Source organism: Alternaria ventricosa, assembly GCF_023758065.1.
Source record: "Alternaria ventricosa strain BMP 2768 chromosome Unknown scaffold_12, whole genome shotgun sequence".
NCBI lineage: Eukaryota > Fungi > Ascomycota > Dothideomycetes > Pleosporales > Pleosporaceae > Alternaria > Alternaria ventricosa.
Genome location: NW_026055692.1, coordinates 935,044 through 954,352, shown reverse-complemented (window position 1 = coordinate 954,352; position 19,309 = coordinate 935,044). Strand labels below are relative to the sequence as shown.

General features: G+C 55.2%; 4 protein-coding genes across 4 annotated transcripts; 2 read left to right on the top strand and 2 right to left on the bottom strand.

Annotated features, from left to right (window-relative positions):
• Window positions 1–2,136: 2,136 nt before the first annotated feature.
• J4E93_007176 (uncharacterized protein) lies at window positions 2,137–4,386 on the bottom strand (the record flags this gene model as incomplete). Its single annotated transcript, XM_049345086.1, has 3 exons — window positions 2,137–4,097; window positions 4,150–4,315; window positions 4,378–4,386. The coding sequence occupies 3 exons, from the start codon at window positions 4,384–4,386 to the stop codon at window positions 2,137–2,139; spliced, it is 2,136 nt and encodes a 711-aa protein (XP_049198011.1).
• An 886-nt stretch (window positions 4,387–5,272) lies between these two features.
• Window positions 5,273–8,754, top strand: J4E93_007175 (uncharacterized protein; the record flags this gene model as incomplete). Its single annotated transcript, XM_049345085.1, has 3 exons — window positions 5,273–5,318; window positions 5,370–7,689; window positions 7,869–8,754. 3 exons carry the CDS (start codon window positions 5,273–5,275, stop codon window positions 8,752–8,754), a joined length of 3,252 nt encoding a protein of 1,083 aa, XP_049198010.1.
• Window positions 8,755–9,381: 627 nt separating this feature from the next.
• J4E93_007174 (uncharacterized protein) lies at window positions 9,382–13,278 on the top strand (the record flags this gene model as incomplete). Its single annotated transcript, XM_049345084.1, has 2 exons — window positions 9,382–13,002; window positions 13,069–13,278. The coding sequence occupies 2 exons, from the start codon at window positions 9,382–9,384 to the stop codon at window positions 13,276–13,278; spliced, it is 3,831 nt and encodes a 1,276-aa protein (XP_049198009.1).
• A 330-nt stretch (window positions 13,279–13,608) lies between these two features.
• On the bottom strand, window positions 13,609–16,278 carry J4E93_007173 (uncharacterized protein; the record flags this gene model as incomplete). Its single annotated transcript, XM_049345083.1, has 1 exon — window positions 13,609–16,278. One exon carries the CDS (start codon window positions 16,276–16,278, stop codon window positions 13,609–13,611), a length of 2,670 nt encoding a protein of 889 aa, XP_049198008.1.
• Between the last annotated feature and the right edge of the window lie 3,031 nt (window positions 16,279–19,309).

Below are 19,309 nucleotides of genomic sequence, written 5' to 3'. Positions count from 1 at the left end.
GTCTCAACAAGCATCATCCATCGGCGCTACGGTGTTGGAGAGGCTTAGGAGTATCTGCCGTCGAACTACCGCGGACACGTCGCGTCGCCATTGGTGGATGAAATGTGGCAAACGCGAAGTTTTTGTAGGCGGCGTTCAGGGACCAAGTCGCAAACGTCTATTGTCTTGTATAAGCGCGGGCATCATGCGGAAGAGCTATGGCGGCTGCATGTCAAGATGGGGTTGGCTTGGTGACATCGATGGCGGCATGCGGATGGGACTGACCTCGGCGCATCAGACGGTTATATAAGCGACCCACTCTACAGCCACGTCGCCTTTCCACGGCGTTCTAGATATGTGAATTCACGCGTCTTTGACATTTGCATCGTTACCTGTACTGCAAAGAGCAGGAGTACATTGATGGAATGCCTAAACGTGGGCGTAGCATTGATCCAACACTATCTTACAAAAGAGAAAAACTAAACACCCTATAGCCTACATTAAGATGAAAACGTGCAAAGTAGGGGACCTAACGTCAACGTCGGCTCTAGGGTTTTCAGTTTCTCCCTTGTATCAGGTGGTCACCACCGCATTCATCTCATAATCCTCTCCCAAAATGTCAACCCCTCCCGTACATCCACTGCCTTAACCCTCATCTCCACCCCCTTACCCTCCCTCCCCGGAACCGTCAAAAACCCCATCCTTTGATTCCCCTCCACAATCAAGCTACACACCGAAATCGTCACAGTCTCCAACCCCGGCGCTCCGAGCCCGGCGATCAAGCTCGTAAGACTGCCCTTCGGGCCTAGTTGTAAGCAGAGCTCAAGCATATCCTGTGCGTCTGTGTAGTCAATGTCGATGTGTTTGACCATCTCGCGAAGGGGTTTAGGCAATATGGCGAAAGCGGAGAGGACGGTGTGTTTGTAAGTTATTTCGCCTTTGATGTTGATGTGTAGGGTGTCTGTGTCTGGGATGAAGAGGAGGGGTTTGGTTGTGGCGGATTTGCTTCCGTTTGAGTTGGAAATGGGGAGGTGGAGGTGGTGCGGCGCAGCGAGGAATTTGCACTCGGCGGAGAAGAACTTGCTGGCCAGGTGCAAGGTGATGTCTCGATTGACGGAGGGGAGGACTCTGTAATGTACTGAGTAGGGAATGCTTATTGCTAGCGCGGACGCTCCAGAAGGGGCTCGGCAGAATTTGATGTCGGCGTGGAGATGGACTGGTGAGGCGTGTATGGCGTTGTTCCAGGCGTATTTGATGATGCGGGCTTGGAGTTCTGCAGGAAGGGAATTGAAGAACTCGAAGACTGGTGCGGGTTCGTTTACGGGGAGTGTTGGCTGTGACTTTGGCTTGCCTTGCAAAATGTTGGATCTTGGCATGTTTGAAGCGGCCTTGAAATCTTGATGGTATCGAGAGGTAATGATACAAGAGGGAAAAGTGGGTATTAGGTAGTATGCTGTAAGATTTCGAGAACAAGAATAAAAGGCGAGGGCAGGACTTGGTGTTCTCTAATAAATACAACATTAACTGATGAATTAACGTACCTTGGTTAAGATGTGGCGGTCACGCTGGGTTTAGACTGGACAATACGCCCCAACCAAGGTACAGCTTGAAGACGATGTATGACACAGCCACCTCATAGGAAAAAACAACTTCGAAGAGGTCTGCAGCCTACATTGACGTAGAAACATGCAACGAAGTCAACCTAACATCAACGTAGGCTCCAGAGTGTTCAAGTTTTTCCTTATTTGTGATGCATCAAAAACATGAACAGACCGAAAATGATTGCTCACGACATATTTCTCAATGTTTTGTGATTACAGTACATAGATACCATACTTCATCGAAAGCCTGCCCCAGCGATCCAAAACATGGAAGCCAAGGACCACATAAAGCGCCGATCCACCCATCCTGGTCCCATCTAAACAGGGACTTGAAAAGGAAAACCCGCACAACCCACGCCCGCTACGAAGAAGGTATGGAAAATCGCTCCCAGAAAACATGATAAAAGCTAGAGCACATGGTTGCGGATGTCGCCAGAGACGAATTCGCCAGGGACAGACCGCGTCATGTTTGCTATGGCAGCCATTAGCACGGAACCGAAGAAGAAAGAAGGGGTATCAGAGTCGGTGAGGATGTGGAGGTGCGGTCAGGCAGTGTTTATGACTCGCCTCCTGTTGATGCTGCGGGAGCACCTTCACCACCTCTGAATGATCCCCTTCCTCCGCGGCCTCCGCGTGCGCCTCGCTCGCTACCTCGTCCACCACGAGAAGCACCGCCACGGCCTCCGCGACCGCCGCGACCACCCTCGCTGTCTGAGGCACCTCCACTTCGGTAGCCGCCGCCTGAGACGCCACCACGGGTGCTGGCTTGCCAGCTGCCGGCTCCGTACCTAGGCTGGTTGGGACCAGGGCCGCGCTCGTTGTACACCTTGACGGTCTTGTTGTCTGGGCCGCCCCTAGCGTTCCTGACATCGTCCGCAACGCGACGAAGCGCACCGTGCATGTCCTGCGAGGTGGCGAAGTGGGCGACGAAGAAGTGCTTGATCTTCTCCATCTTCTCGACCTTGGACCTGTCTTCCTCTGCGAGCAGACCCTTGGCTTCTTCCTCATCCTTTACACCGGCGATGAAGAGACCCTTGCTCTCCTTGCGCTCGACGGGTTCCCGGGGAGCTGGGGAGGTAGCCTTCTCTGGCGCGCCGGTGCCATTGGGCTTGACCTCGCTTGGGATGGACTTTTCAGCAGCATTTGCTGCTGTGTTGTTGGCCGGAGGCTGGGGTGTAGCGGCCTTGACGGACTCCTTGGGTGTAGCAGCAGGGGCGGGCGAGGGTCCGGTCCGTGCAGCCTGGCCGGCATTCTGCTTCTGCTGTTGAGGAACCGGTGGGGTCGCAACGGCAGGGCGGGGCTGCTGAGGAGCGTTCGCTGGTGGTCCTGCTGAACGACCTGGGGCAGGCGATGGCTGGGCGGAGGGGCTGGGGTTCACGGCAGCTGGGGGACCAGTGCTAGTGTTTGCAGCTGCGGGCTGAGTCTGGCCAGGTGCAACCTTTCCGCCTCGGTGAGCGAAGTTGAAACCTTGAGCCCTCATCTCAGTACCGATTCTGCCATTGTCAATATCCAGTACGAGCCAACCGTAAGCAGCATCCGCAAGGTTAAAGTTCCACATGTTCTTGAAAGCGCTCTCGTCGATTTGGCCGCTCTGGGGACCAGGAGCAGGGCCACCGAATGGGTTGCCGCCGTTGGCTACGGTCGGCATCTTGTTTACTATGTCAAGTGCCAGTGCCAGCAGGCGTTGTTGAGATTCGCTATCAGCGACCGCGGGCTCAACTTCGGTCTTGACTGTATCCCAAACGTCGTTGAAGGAGGCCTTGGATGCAGCGAGCTTTCCGCGGTAATGGTCGAGTGTGGGGTTGACGCTGAACTCGTTGTAGGAGCTACCGTAGCGGAAATGCAGACCAGCGGAGACGGAGAAGTCGGCCTTGAGCGTGACGGACAGCTGGTTGAGCAGGCCTTCGCGAGCGGGAGATGCGTGGGTGACGAATATGCGGGTTTCGGTCGGATCGTATACGCGGTTGGCTGTGTCGACCAGTTCGCCCATCTGTAGCAGGGTAGTCCACATGGTGCCCTGTCCACCGGCAATGGTCGTCCTGCCCTCACCGTTGTCGAAGAGCTTGTGCATGACAACAGCACCACCGAGACCGAGCAGGCGCAGCTTGACGCCACCTACATCGAGCAGCCGCGAATGCGCCTCATCGATGATGTGCAGGTTGTCCACCTTGTACTCGCCCGATCGCAGCTTCTCCAGGACCTGAACATCCTCGCAGGCACCCCATACGGTGTACACTGGCACGTTCAGGGTGTATGTCTTGTTGAGGAAGAGGGGCAATTCTGAGAGTGGCAGGTGCTCCCGTGCGAAGCGCTCCTTGATAGGCGGTTGCGGAGGGGCTGTGGCAATAGAGCGCTTAACTGCATCTGACAACAGCGGTGAGTACTGTGCCACGTGCTTGAGAGTCTTCTCGGCGATGCGATCGAGCGAGCGGTCGTCGTAGAAGCCAAAGTCGCCGGTGTGGATGATGTAGTTTGCGCGGGCGTCGGCGGCGAGCTGGTTTAGCGATTGCAGGTTTCCTGACTGATGTTAGAGATGAAATTGATGTTCTGGTGTTGTTATCGCCCTCACCTCGGACATCTGCAATGCACAGCACTCGTACGCTTCCCTGCTGGATCACGCGGCCCTGGTTAGGGAGCAGCGGGACAGCTCCAGGCGCTGGGCCTGAGGGACCACCGGGAGCGCCGCCATTAGGGAGGTAGTTGCCTGGGTAAGGGCGCGGCTGGTTGGGAGCTTGCTAGATGAGGTCAGTATCGATGTCACATGTTGTCAGACTGGAGCGGCAATTGCCAGACATACTGAAGCCATGGAGTCGGAGGCGGAGGGGTCGAGCAACGTGTCCTGGTGAGGTATACAGATGGCTGGGGTGGGCGGCGGAGATGGGGTGGGGTATTACAATTTCGGAGTAAGAGAGAATGTAGTGGAAGAGCCTCCTCTTTAGTGATGGCAGCGGCGAGTTGTCTGGTCTGCCGTTGCTCCTTCTGTTTTTGCTAACAGCTTTCCGCCGCACAGACCCTGGCCTAGCGCGTCCTATCAAGTCGCGTTGGAGCTGTCTGGAACCTCTACATCTCCAGCTCCCCCAAGCTTCCTCCATCCATTGAGCTTTGTTGCCTCATGGTATCGCTGTTTCTTCATCTCGTTTTTGTCATGCAAGCTTCTGACAAGATGGCTTCCCTCTGCATTACCTCCCGACATGCACGTGGCATCACTGCCAGCCATCGCGGCCTCGTCTCCTAGCTACCTGAAGAGCTGTCACCAACTTCAGATGACGGCATTTGACACACTACTTCCTCCTTAGGGCTTTTCTTCGGTCTCTCTACGAAGCAGCTTCAATGCTCGAGCGCAAGAACCTCTGCCAGCTCGCACAGTCGATCCTCAGCGCAGTCTACCGACGCACCAGGTCAGACTCTACGACCACTAGCCAGCAGGGACACCGAAAGGAGAGTCCCCACCCAAGGCTTTCCGCGCTGCTACGTGCTTCTGCAGCGTTTGCTCCTCGAGTTTGCCGCGCTCGGTTGCCATTGGTCGGTGAACCGGCTTACCTAACTTTTGGACCCACTAAAAAAGTTGAAATCCCACCTTCTTCTATCGAGCGGCGCTCTTTTCACAACTGTAAATATCAAAGGTCTTCGCTGCCCCGCGATAGATCACTACAGCCTTGCTTTCTACACAAACACACCGTGAGAGCATCGCCATGGACGAGCAACAGTTTGTCCAGCTGCTCGAGGGCCTCATGGAGCGTATGTTACCCAACCCCGCTCTACCACAGAACCTGGACTGACTTTCTCCAGCCGACACCGAGCGTGTCAAATCCGCTACCTCTACCCTCAACAAGAACTACTACAACTCCCCCGCCTCTCTCAATGCCCTCCTTCAGATCCTCTGCGGCCACCCCAAGCCTCAACTCCGCCAACTGGCGGCCGTCGAGGCTAGGAAGCTGGTGACGAAGCACTGGGCCAACCTGCCTGCGGACCAGAAGAACTCTCTCCGCAACCAGCTGTTCCAGTTCACACTGAATGAGGACGTGACTCTCACACGGCACTCTGCTGCCCGCGTCATCTCGGCTATCGCATCGCAAGACTTCGAAGATGGCGAGTGGGCTGACCTGCCCGGCTACCTCCAGCAGGCTGCCACCAGCAACGAGGCGCGCCACCGTGAAGTCGGTACCTACATCATCTTCACCACGCTTGAGTCAGCGGGCGACTCGTTCCCCGGCAAGCAAGCCGATCTGTACAAGCTGTTCAGCTCCACCATCCAAGACCCCCAGAGCGTCGAGGTCAGGATCAACACCATGCTTGGCCTCAGCCGCCTCGCTATGCTGCTTGAGCCTGACGAGAGCCCCAAGGAGCTTGCTCTGTTCCAGGAGTCTATCCCGGGCATGGTCAACGTTCTGAAGACTACTGTCGATGAGGGTGACGAGGACCGCGCCATGCAAGCTTTCGAGGTCTTCCAGACTCTTCTTGGCTGCGAGTCCGCGCTTCTCGCAAAGCACTTTGGCGATCTCGTCCGCTTCATGCTCGAGCTTGCGTCAAGCACCAACGTCGAAGACGACTACCGTTCCCAGGCGCTCGCATTCCTCATGCAATGCGTTCGCTACAGGAAGCTTAAGGTGCAGGGTCTGAGGATTGGTGAGGAGATGACCTTGAAGGCTCTCCACATCGTCACCGAGCTCGGTGACCTCTCCAGCGAGGAGGAGGATGTCACCCCTGCCCGTTCCGCTCTTGGACTCCTCGACATCCTTGCCTCAAGCCTGCCTCCCAGCCAAGTTGTCATCCCTCTTCTCAAGAACCTTGGCAACTACTTCCAGTCGCAGAACCCCGACTACCGTCAAGCCGGTATTCTGGCTCTTGGCATGTGTGTCGAGGGCGCGCCTGACTTCATTGCTACCCAGCTCAACGAGATCATGCCCATGGTCCTGCACTTGTTGGAGGACCCTGAGCTCAAGGTCCGAGCTGCCGCTCTCAACGGTGTCGCTCGCTTGGCTGATGACCTGGCCGAGGACGTTGGCAAGGAGCACGCCCGCCTGATCCCCGCCATGATCAAGAACTTCGACCTCGCCGCCAACAACATGCAGGGTTCGGATGACGAGCGCAACCTTTCCATTGTCCGTGGTAGCTGCCATGCTATCGATTCTCTCATCGAGGGCCTCGAGCCAGAGGACGCTGGCAAGTACGTGCCTGAACTCATCCCACGCTTCAGCAAGCTCTTCCACCACGAAGACCTCAAGGTGAAGAGCGCAGCTATCGGTGCCGTTGGCTCCATCGCCTCTGCCGCTGAGACGGCCTTCATCCCCTTCTTCGCCCAGACCATGCAAGAGCTTTCGCCATACGTAAGGATCAAGGACAGCCAAGACGAGCTCGATCTCCGCGGTGTCACTTGCGATTCCATGGCCAAGATTGCGTCCGCTGTCGGCCCTGAGCCTTTCGAGCCATACGTTATGCCACTAATGGAGGCCTCCGAGGAGGCTCTGCACTTGGACCACCCCCGTCTCAGGGAGACCAGCTACATCCTCTGGAGTGTCCTGGCCAAGGTCTACGAGGAGGGTTTCGCCAAGTACCTTGCCGGCATTGTCAAGGGACTTAACGACTGCCTTGAGCAGGAGGAGACCAACCTTGATCTCGAGTTCGGTGAGGAGGCGGCAGACCTTGCCGGCCAGGAAGTTACCATCCAGGGCCAAAAGATCAAGGTCGCAGCTGCCAGCGACGACGACGACGATGACAGCGACCTGAACGAAGCTCTCATGGCCGGCGATGACGACGATGACTGGGATGACCTCGAGGGCGTCAGCGCAGTTGCCATGGAGAAGGAGATCGCGGCTGAAGTCTTCGGAGACATCATCACCCACACCCGTCGTGAATTCATCCCTTACATGGAGTCGACTGTCACCAAGCTGCTCGAACTTGTCGACCACTCCTACGAGGGTATCCGCAAGGCTGCTATCAGTACGCTCTGGCGCACCTTTGCCTGCCTCTTCGGCATGGCCGAGGGCGATGGTATGGCCAAGTGGCAGCCTGGTCTTCCTCTCAAGGTGGACATTCCCGATGAGCTGAAGAAGCTGGGTAACCTCGTCATGACTGCGACCATGACCATCTGGCAAGACGAGATGGACCGGTATGTACCTTCTATTTTCTTTTCTGAAACACCTTGCAAAGATGACACAACTGTCGTTAATCCCAGCTCACTCCGATGCCAAAGTGCACTTGAGGTGAAAGCGAAATCACGACTGAGCAACTCTCAACACTATTACCTATACATGATGTATACCTGAGAATCTGGCTAACGTTCTCCAGTGGCACTGTCACCGACATCAACCGTGATGTCGCGGCTACGCTCAAGGTCTGCGGACCGGCTATCTTGTTGACCGACAACGGCACCGTTGTACCTGATCTTTGCCAGCACCTGCTTGCCGTCATCACCAAGCGTCACCCTTGCCAGCAAGATCTCGGCGACGAGGCTGAGGAGGAGATCATGGACGAATCCTCCGAGTACGACTGGCTCGTGATTGAGACTGCCCTTGAGGCCGTCACCTGCCTCTCTGTCGCACTAGGCGAGCAGTTCGCTGAACTGTGGAAGATGTTCGAAAAGCCGATCGTCAAGTACGCCAGCAGCCAGGAATCCACCGAGCGCTCCGCTGCCGTCGGCGCTATTGCTGAGTGTGTCGGCAACATGGGTGCCGCCTGCACTCCTTACACCACTAGCATGCTGAAGCTCTTCCTCCACCGCCTGTCAGATGAGGACCCAGAGACCAAGTCCAACGCTGTCTACGGTATTGGCCTCCTGTGCGAGAAGACGACCAATGACGACGAGATCCTCAAGTCATTGCCCACCATCTTCTCCAAGCTCGAGCCTCTGCTCGATGCTCAGGACCAAGCACGTCTTCTTGACAACACAGCTGGATGCGTCAGCCGATTCATCGCGAAGCACCCTGGCAAGCTTCCCATTGCAGAGGTACTGCCCCGCTTGGTGCAGCTCCTGCCTCTGCGCGAGGACTACGAGGAGAACAAGCCTGTGTTTGGCATGATTGTCAAGCTCTACCAACTCAACGAGCCCACGGTGCAGCAGCTCACATCTACGCTGATGCCCGTGTTCGAGAAGGTTCTCGGCCCGCCTGAGGACCAGCTCGAGGACGAGACGCGCTCGCAGCTTGTTGAGCTGGTGCAGCATCTGCGCAAGTAAGAAGGTTTCGTTTTGCTAAAAGAGAGGGATACCCGTCGAAAGACACACGTGATGGATTTAGGCATGGGATGGTAGGATAGGATATAGACACGGATTTACGATATCATGCGCATGAATGAATGTTCAATATACAGACTGCCCTGAACTTCAATGTGGTGAAGACTGTGATTACCTCGAGCATGTGGATTGGTGTTGGGTGGCTGAGACGCGTGACAAGGGGCCCGTGCTTCCTGTTCCTGGGCCGGCGCGCGCCATTTATCCAAGCTGGAGCAGTGACGTCTGCACCCCAGACACTTGCGGTTGCCTGTGCGCCCACGCCTCACCACAACACCAACACCCTCCAAAGCGAGCTGTTCCTTTACAACGCCATCCCATTCCGTGCGCATTCCTTCACTAGCTCCATGACAGCGCGCGAGTGCTAGACGCTCCTGGACCGCGTTCGTCTCGTACATAGCTCCAGATAGCTTCGCCCGCCACCTCGGCTCGACCGTGTAGCCTTCACCACCCATCGTCTACCATCGCCCTTGCATCGTCGGTTCCTTCGCACTCTTCCATATCCGATCGCATCCATCTGTTCATACGAAACCACGTCGCGATCGGTCCTAGCGCTCAGGCGCATCGCCCATGATGGTGCAGCCAAGCACGCGAGGATGGAAGGCCATGACGTTTGGCTTGCTCTCCATCCTCACCGGATCAGCGCTCGCAGGGCCAGACCTGACGTCGAAACACGAGAAGGGAAGGTGCGCGATCCGCGGACAATGCGGGAAGCAGAGCTTCTTCGGGTCAGAGCTGCCCTGCCCTGACAACGGCCCGGCCAAGACGCCGGACAGCGATGTGCGGAAGAAGCTGGTCGACATCTGCGGCAGTCAGTGGTCAGACTCGGACATTTGCTGTGACGAAGACCAGCTCGACGCCCTCAAGACGAACCTCGACCGCGCCACGCCCATCATCAACGCATGCCCTGCCTGCAAGGAGAACTTCTACAACCTCTTCTGCACATTCACCTGCTCTCCCGACCAATCCACCTTCATCAACGTAACGCGAACCGAGCCCAAAGGAGACAAGTACCTAGTCACTGAACTAGACAACCTGGTATCCGACAAGTACGCGTCAACCTTCTATGACAGCTGCAAAGATGTCAAATTCGGTGCGACAAATGGCAAAGCTATGGACTTTATTGGAGGTGGCGCGAAGAACTATACACAATTCCTCAAGTTCCTGGGCGACAAGAAGTTTTTGGGTTCGCCCTTCCAGATCAACTTTCCCCGGCCCAGCGAAGACGAGTTTCCTGGAATGGATGCCATGAACAAGCACGCCTACCCATGCGACACTGACGACGAGAAGTATCGTTGCGCCTGCCTCGACTGTGGTGGATCATGCACTGAACTGCCAGAAGTGCAAGAGGAGAAGCAATGCCACGTTGGTCTGCTGCCCTGCTTATCATTCGCCGTCATCATCATCTACTCATTCTTCCTTGGCTTGCTCTGCACTGCTGTCGCAGGACACGTCGCTTACAAGAATCACTCGAAACACAAGACCGAGCGTATGCGCCTGTTGCAGGACACGAGCCCTAGCGACGATGAAGATGAGGGTGATATCGTACACAACGTTGGCATGTTGGATCGCCCCACTAAACACTACTTCATCAACACGTGGTGCGATCGCATGTTCAGCCGTCTTGGTTACATTTGCGCTCGCTTCCCTGCCATTACCATCGTCACCAGCGTCATTGTGGTTGGTCTGATGAGCTTGGGATGGTTGCGCTTCCAGATCGAAACCGACCCTGTCAATCTATGGGTCTCTCCTGATTCCGCTGCCGCGCAAGAGAAGACCTTCTTCGATGAGAAATTTGGCCCCTTCTTCCGTGCTGAACAGGCTTTCCTTGTCAACGATACCCACGGAGAAGCCGGACCCGTTCTAAGTTACGAGACTTTGGATTGGTGGTTTGGCGTAGAGAACCAGATCCAGCGTCTCAAGTCTTACGAGCACGGTGTGACTCTCGACAAGGTCTGCTTCAAGCCAGTAGGCGACGACTGTGTCGTTCAGTCTGTGACTGGATACTTCCAAGGCGATTTTGCCAATGTTTCTCCCGACAGCTGGCAAGACGATCTACTGCAATGTGTCGACAATCCTTCTCAGTGCTTGCCAACCTTCCAGCAGCCGCTTGACCCTCATCTTCTTTTTGGCGGCGTCAACAAGACCGTTCTGGACGCCAAAGCGCTCGTCGTTACATGGGTTGTGCAGAATTTCCCCAAGGGCACCCCGGAAGAACAGCGCGCCATGGACTTTGAGAATGAGATGAAGAACTACCTCAAGTTCGTATCCGATGAAGCTCACAAGAGAGGTCTCCGACTGAGCTTCAACACTGAGGTCAGTCTTGAGCAGGAACTGAGTAAGAGCACCAACACAGATGCCAAGATCGTGGTCATCAGCTACATCATCATGTTCCTATACGCATCCTTGGCTCTGGGCTCTACCACGCTCACCGTACGATCCGTTCTTCGCAACCCCGCGAACGCGTTCGTGCAGTCCAAGTTCATGCTCGGCACGGTGGGCATTTTGATTGTGCTCATGTCTGTGTCTGCATCGGTTGGATTGTTCTCGGCAGCCGGTATCAAAGTCACCCTGATCATCGCAGAGGTCATTCCGTTCCTTGTTCTAGCTGTTGGTGTGGATAACATCTTCCTCATTGTCCACGAGTTTGAGCGCATCAACATCAGCCACCCCGAAGGCAGCATCCCAGAACGTGTATCACGTGCACTTGGACGCATGGGCCCTTCTATTCTACTCTCTGCGCTCACAGAGACCACCGCATTCGCCCTTGGGTGTGCCGTAGGTATGCCTGCCGTGCGAAACTTCGCCGCGTACGCAGCAGGCGCTGTCTTCATCAACGCTATCCTTCAAGTCACCATGTTCATTGCTGTCCTCGCTCTGAACCAGCAACGTGTGGAAAACAACCGAGCTGACTGCTTCCCGTGTGTTCGTGTTGGTCGTGCTGATCCCGGCTACCTAAATGGCGGCATGGGATACGGCGCTGGCGAGGAGGGTGCATTACAGAAGTTCATCCGCAAGACATATGCCCCAGCGATTTTGGGAAAGAAGACGAAGGTCGGCATCATTGCGCTATTCTTCGGAATCTTCACAGCTGGTATCGCACTCTTCCCAAGTGTGGAGCTAGGCCTTGATCAACGCATTGCTATTCCCAGCGATTCTTATCTCATTCCTTACTTCAACGATCTTTACGACTACCTTGACGTGGGCCCGCCAGTCTACTTTGTCACCAAGGAGCTGAACGTTACCGAACGGAAGCCTCAAAAGGAGCTTTGTGGACGCTTTTCCACCTGCGACCGAGAGAGCTTGGCCAACATCATCGAAGCGGAACGCAAGCGACCTGAGGTCTCCCATCTCGCAGCTTCAGCCGCCAACTGGCTTGATGACTTCTTCCTATGGCTCAACCCCGAGAACGAGAAGTGCTGCGTCGACGACAAGGGCAAGCCGTGTTTCCAGGGTCGTGAACCAGCTTGGAACATGACTTTGTCGGGCATGCCCGAAGGCGAGGAGTTCATCCACTATCTCCAACTCTGGATCGACGCACCGACTACAGAAGACTGCCCGCTAGGTGGAAAGGCTGCTTACTCTGACGCTCTAGTCATTGACTCGAAACACCTTACCATCCCCGCATCACACTTCCGCACTTCGCACACGCCTCTCCGCTCGCAGAGCGACTTCATCTCTGCCTACACCGCGGCACGTCGCATTTCGAAAGAGATCTCCAAGGACGTCGACACGGAAGTCTTCCCCTACTCCAAATTCTACATCTTCTTCGACCAATACACGACTATCGTCCGCCTCGCCGGCGCGCTCATCGGCTCCGCCCTCGCCGCCGTCCTCGTCATCACCACCATCATGCTCGGCTCCCTCGCCACAGGTCTCGTCGTCACCCTCGTAGTCGGCATGACAGTCTCTGCCATCATCGGCTCCATGGCTGTCCTCGGCGTATCTCTTAACGCTGTGTCGCTCGTCAACCTCATCATCTGCGTCGGCATCAGCGTCGAGTTCACCGCACACATTGCCCGTGCTTTCACCTTCCCCAGCCGCGCTACCATGGAAAAGGCACCGCGACACCGCTTCCGCGGCCGTGACGCCCGCGCTTGGACTGCCATGGTCAACGTCGCAAGCAGCGTCATCAGCGGTATCACCATCACTAAGATCCTTGGCGTGGGTGTCTTGGCTTTTACGAGGAGTAAGGTATGTTATTAACAAGATCCCCCCCTACTTCCCTTTCCATTCCCACCGCTAACAACTACTCATCAGATTTTCGAAATCTACTACTTCCGCGTCTGGGTCGCCCTCGTCCTTTGGGCTTCAACTCACGCTCTCATCCTCCTCCCCGTTCTCCTATCCATTGTAGGCGGCGGCGGCTATGTCGACCCGGAAAGCGACGGCGGTCTTGAACAGGATCTTAGGCGCCGCCAGTATCCTGCGCTGCTTGCTGAGGATGACGAGTATGATAGCGATGACTAACATGGTGCGTTCTTGAGGAAGATATCGCAGTACTGTGCTGTAAGGATATGTTGGGTTCAGTCTTTTTGGGCTGGGGATGCATGGATGGACGGCGTTTCCGGCTCTTGAATACGGGCTGTTATGATAACGCTATGGGATTTAATTTGATTCATATTGTGCAAATGTAAGATATTCATGTTTCGTTCAATGCGATGCATAGTCTGCCTTACAACCTCTAATGCGAGTTTGAGCAACTGTATGGGCTGCGATTAATGCGATTCGCGTTGCTGTATCGCGATACTACGTGGCCGAAAGCCCTAATTACGTTCCTCCCTAGATAGCAAGCTATGCTCATTTACGCTTCGTTATTGTTGTGTCCTCATTATCGCTTTTCCTTTCTACGGCCGTTGCAGTTGCCTCGTCTGTTTGCTTCGTGTTCTTATTTTCGGTGTCCTTATCTTCGGTCACCGTGTCTTCGGTCTCCTTGGTCGCGACATCCTTCTTCACATCCTCCTTTGATGGCGTCTTGGACAGGTGCCCTGCAGTCTGCTTCGACCAAAGCTCTGAATACTTTCCAGCTTCATTCTTCAGCAGCTCTTGATGCGTACCACGCTCGATGATTTCGCCTTTCTCTACGACCAAGATCTGATCCGCATCAGCAATCGTGCTGAGGCGATGCGCGATAACGAAGGTGGTGCGACCCTGGCTAAGTTTGCGGAACGCTTGCTGAATGAGTGCTTCGATAGAAGAGTCGATTGCTGACGTGGCTTCGTCAAGCATGACGATCTTGGGGTTCTTGAGGAGCACGCGGGCGATGGCTATGCGCTGGAGTTGACCGCCTGAGAGACGAACACCGCGTTCGCCAACCTTGGAGTTGTAGCCGTCGGGGAAGCCGACGATGTCGTCGTGGATGGCAGCAGCGGCGCAGGCCTCTTCGATCTCCTTGTCCGTTGCATCGAGTTTGGCGTAGCGAATATTCTGTCGGATGGTCTGGTTGAATAGAACAGGGTCTTGCGGCACAAGACCGAGAGCATTCCTGAGACTAGCTTGCGTGACTGAACGCAGATCTTGGCCATCGATCATGATTGAGCCGCCGGTGACGTCGTAAAAGCGGAACAGTAGTTTCAGCATTGTCGACTTGCCGCCTCCTGTCTCACCAACGAAGGCGATGGTTTGTCCGCCTTCCGCCTTCAGGTTCACGCCCTTGATGATGGGCTTACGCTCGTCGTAGTGGAAGTCGACGTCCTTGAACTCGACTTCACCCGCGGAAACCACGATGTCTCTCGCACCGTCTTGGTCGGCAACTGTGGGTTTAGTATTGAGTAGCTGCAGAAGGCGCTCAGCATCAATAAGCGAGCTGGAGATGTGGCGATAGCTGTATGAGAGAACATATAGAGGCGATGTCATTGTGTGCCAGTACATGATGAGAGTGACCAGGTTACCAACTGGCTTGCGACCAGTGACAATCTGCGACATACCAAAGACGCAAGCACCGGCGAATCCGAGAGTTGTCAGAACGTCCTGTGCCGCATGGCCGCCCATAGACCGGAAGTAGTATGCGTATTGAGCGGAGATGGTGTTCATGATGTTCTCGGCATAGCGCTTGTGTTCAAACACCAGTCGGTTGAAGTAAGCGACCGTCTGCCAGTTGTGGACAGTCTCATTGACCGTAGAGCTTTCAGTGCGCTGCTTCTCGACATAGTCTCTTCGCTTCGGCTGAGAGAGCGTCGTGAAGTAGAATCCGATTACGATGTATGCTGCGCCCATGAAGAGGATGATGAAGGCCATGTAAGCGTCAAACAAGTGCGTCACGTAGTACATGGCTACAAAGAGGTCCAGTAGAATGGGCGCAATGTCGAAGAGAACCATCTCGATGAGCGAGTTTAGAGATGAGGCTTGTTCCACAGCCTTCAGAACCTCTCCAGAGTCTTTCGAGGTGTGGAAGTCCATGGATAGACCTAGAACATGCTCATATGCGAGCAGAGTGATGCGCCGATACGCAGAGTTCGAGATGACTAGGTTTGCGATGCCGTCGAGTATGCCGAGCCCAGCATAGCTGTTGATGTATGAGAACAAGATCCAGAGGCCGATATCCTTCCACGGCATGACGCCACTCTGAGTCTCATATGAGTGCTGCAATTCGTTTGTGATGATACCGATCTGGCGAGGAGTAAGCAAGTTGAGAACGCGCTCTGTGAGCATATGAATAAGTCGTATGCCCAGGCAAGCCATGACTTTCCAGTCGTCTCTCGGGAAAAGGTAAGGCAAGAACACGGCGAAACCCTTGAGATATCCGAACCAGCCACCTTCCTCTTCGAGACGCTTTGCCTGCTGCTCTTTGATATCCTTGTCGTCATCCTTCGGTGGTGCGTCCTCATCATCGCTCGATGTTCCAGTAGTGATGGTGCCATATCCAGCGTTGCCGTTGGGTGTTGATGAACCATTTGCTTGCTTTCCTAGCAGAGACTGGCGTTCCTCGTCCGTGCTGACCACCGCCTGCTTGGTGACCAGAATGATGAAGGCGTCAAGAAGTAAAATGAGAGAAGCCAATGCCCTGACGCAGTCAATCACGAAAGGCGCATTCTTCTGCCGACCGTTCTCCGGGATGGAAAATGCCGTGATTAGGCATGTTGTAGTCTCGAAAGCGAATTGCAGGACGAATGCGCCAAAGTAGGCGTGCCACCGTAACGCCTTACTCGACCAGAGTATGTATGCGAGCGGACTCCAGACCAGTATCGACCCTAAGCAGCGGATTGCTGCAGGTTGAGGTGCCTCGTAGTCCCAGTCGCCCATTGACCGGCTGAAGTAGTAGAGTACCTCTGTGATGTATGCGACCAGTATTGTGAGCATGGCGATAAGTATGCTCCACCGCCTCTTTGCTGATACTAATCGTGGTTTTTGCAAGATGCACAAACTGAATGCGCAAGCTCCCATGTAGTAGAAGCCGACGGTGGGCGCATGCATGTAGTTGAGGAGGGCCATGGCCGGGTAAAGCGGTGTCGCGGGTTCTGGCTGATCCATGGTCGTGGTCGTGATCGTGAGCTCGTTTCTTCGTTGATGTTCCTGTTCTCGTAGCGTCTGTCTTAGACACTTATGGCTGCGCACAGATACACGGCCTGTGCAAGGTCGTGGGAGGCGACTTTATCGTCTCACACGATTGTTGGAGGCCTGGGAGTAGGTCGTACACCAGGTCTCGAACTGGCAAGGGCAGGCCGCCGAGAGGAAGGTGCTTGGTGGTGTGCGAATCCGGCCGCTGCGAGGAGGCAGAGGCTGCAGCCCCAAGCTTTTGATTTGGTGATTTGATCTTCAGCCGCACCGCCACAACGCTCTTCTCCGCTTAAGAATACCCGGCGAGCTCAGCCAGGAGGGTTCGAGTATGTGTATGCTGTCGTGATGGGCAGGGTTGTCTTCGCTTAAGGCCTGGGTTTCGAACAGCCCGCGACGCGTACTTTGCGACAGCCTTCAGAGTTATACGATTGCGCGGCGCAAACTTCCGCGCAGACGACTGTCACGCGCGCTTGATGGTTTTGGCGGTCTGTTGATGGACGCGCGATGTTTGGTTGTCGCGCTTTGCGCATTCCGAACTGAAGAAGCTGCGCGCCCTTGTTAGCCTAGTCGGTGTGGCTAGTGCCCGCTGCTAGGTCTACTGCAATCACCATGCAGTCCACTCACCGCCGTCTCCAGCTATCTGCTTGATGCGGCGTACAGCGTACGGCGACACTCCGGTGCCGCCGCTGCTGAAGAAGCGGCAACGATGTATATATAGCGCTGCATTTTCCCAGAGAGTCGCCGGTGAGGCCGCACACCCCCAAGTTTCTCTAGAGCCGTCATCAAGCGGCGAGACCCCGCTCTAGGCAGAAGCAAGCACCCGACACAACAGTCATGGCGGCAGAGCGACCGTCGGCGCTCGAGGCGGCAAAAGAGATTCGGGAAAATGGTTCACGGCCCATAGCGGGGTTGGACTTGATGGACGATGCGGCTCCTTGCAGGTGTCACATCTGCAAGATGCGAGTTCCTTCTGCGCCGGATTGGGTAAGCGAGGCTGCCGTTCCTCAGGTACCGTGCATGCTTTCTGTAGATCCGCAATGCACGACACGTCGACTTGAATACCATCAACGGCATCCACTCCTAGCGTTTGATCTAGCTTTCTTATCAGACAAGCACACCGCCCAGTCCTCTAGCAGCCTTGCTAGTCACCACGAGAGCCTCACTAGCGACTAGCAAGAGCCTCACGCCGTTGGTCTGGGAGAATGCTGTACCGAGCTTTTGTCGCCACGTCATGACTACGACACCGCGTTTGATATAGGAAAGCTGACTCTTCACAGCGCTCAGGAGCGCCGCTGATGCTGCTGCGATCCACCGAGCACATCTACATCCTCGGTTCCGAAGTCTGGTCCAGACGTCAATCACGCCTCTGTCAGTACCAGGGTAGCATCGCAAAGCCATCGATTATGCAATGTGGCACGACATCCAACAGATCTAGATCCACTGCGAGATCGGCCCGCAGGATCCGCACGTTCGCATGGCAAAGATGGGGCCATCCAACGACCACGGCCATCCAACAGCGACCCGGCTCAGGGTCTTTGGGAAACCGTACCACGACCCACCCAACACATATACAAAGACTCCAAAGAAACCCCAGGAACTCATCGCAGCGACACTTACTATCCGAAATCTTTCTCTGTACGCCTATTGGTTAGATTGCGGAAGCTGTGAGTGGCTCATCACTTCGAGACATCTAAGAGCACCACAAACCACTGCAAAGTCACAAAACTTGGCCTACAGATGCAAAGACATCAGATCCAGATTACAATACGTACACCCAACAATATCATCCCCGCTTACGCCCTGTAACGACCACGATTACCCCATCCAGTAACCCGAGCCCCAACTCCCATCCCCACCGTTTGTCACCATCTCCCCACTGCACCTGCCACCGTACCACCAACGCACGCAGCTCCCTTCGATCCCTGGACGTGAATGCTATGCAACACTCCATGACTCCAATACCACTTGTGACAGATGTGACATGTCACACGTTCTATAAAGAACTATTTCCTCTTCACATAATCAACAATGACTGGTCCTTCGTTCGCGTCCTCCTCTTGTTCGCTTTCCAGCCCGCTTCCGTCGTGTATCTTGCGGTCTTCTCTTCACGTAGCGCGTCGGAAGGATTGTATATAGCTTGGTGGTGGTTGCGGTGGTTGTCTTCTTTCTGCTCTTTGCACCTGTACTTGTACATACATTCCACTCTCCACCCGTCTCTACCCGTCTATCCCAAAGCCTCGCCCAAGGCCTCGAACAGTCCCAACCCCAGTCCCACTCAGTGAATACTCCCTCAAACTCTCAAACGAGCAATATTTACCCCTCGATCTCCGGATTGCCTCCCGAAAATCCTCGCTCACTTCCGTTTGAATCCGCTCGCCCCGGACTCGACATTCCGTTCCGGTTCGATTTCTACGACTCTGGCGCCTGGATTTCGCGTCATTATACCCCGCGTTAGTCCGAGCGCAAAGCACCAACTTCTATCAGATTGATCAGAGCAAGGCTTCTACGTTCACGACCATTACGATCAATACCTTTCTGAATCAATCTCCCCTCTTGCGGATTTGAATCAGAACAATAACAGTCCAAGCGGCGAGTCACCGAGAAGGTCTCAGGCGACTACTGAGACCCTTTGTCAGTCTCAGATCTTCAGAGTATATATCCCCCACCGTCAACTTTTCTTCCGGCGTCCACACCAGCAGTTCAAAGTACTGCGATACAATCTCCAGTACACTCATCCTCCGCAAGGACAAGGCGACTAAACAACATGAGCGACACAGCACCCGACCCACCCCCACCCCCACCAGAGCAAGCAGAGCAAGCAGAGCAAGGCTCACCACGTGGCGCCATGGATCCTCCAGCAACACCAGGTCCAGATGCGGGCCTTCGCGCTAAGGTTCCAACCGCAACAACACCCGCACCAGCGCCTTCACCCGCACCGTCCACACCAGGCCGACGTAACCGGTCCCTCCTCCCCAACACCCCACGTTCATCCAGCAGCCCGTTC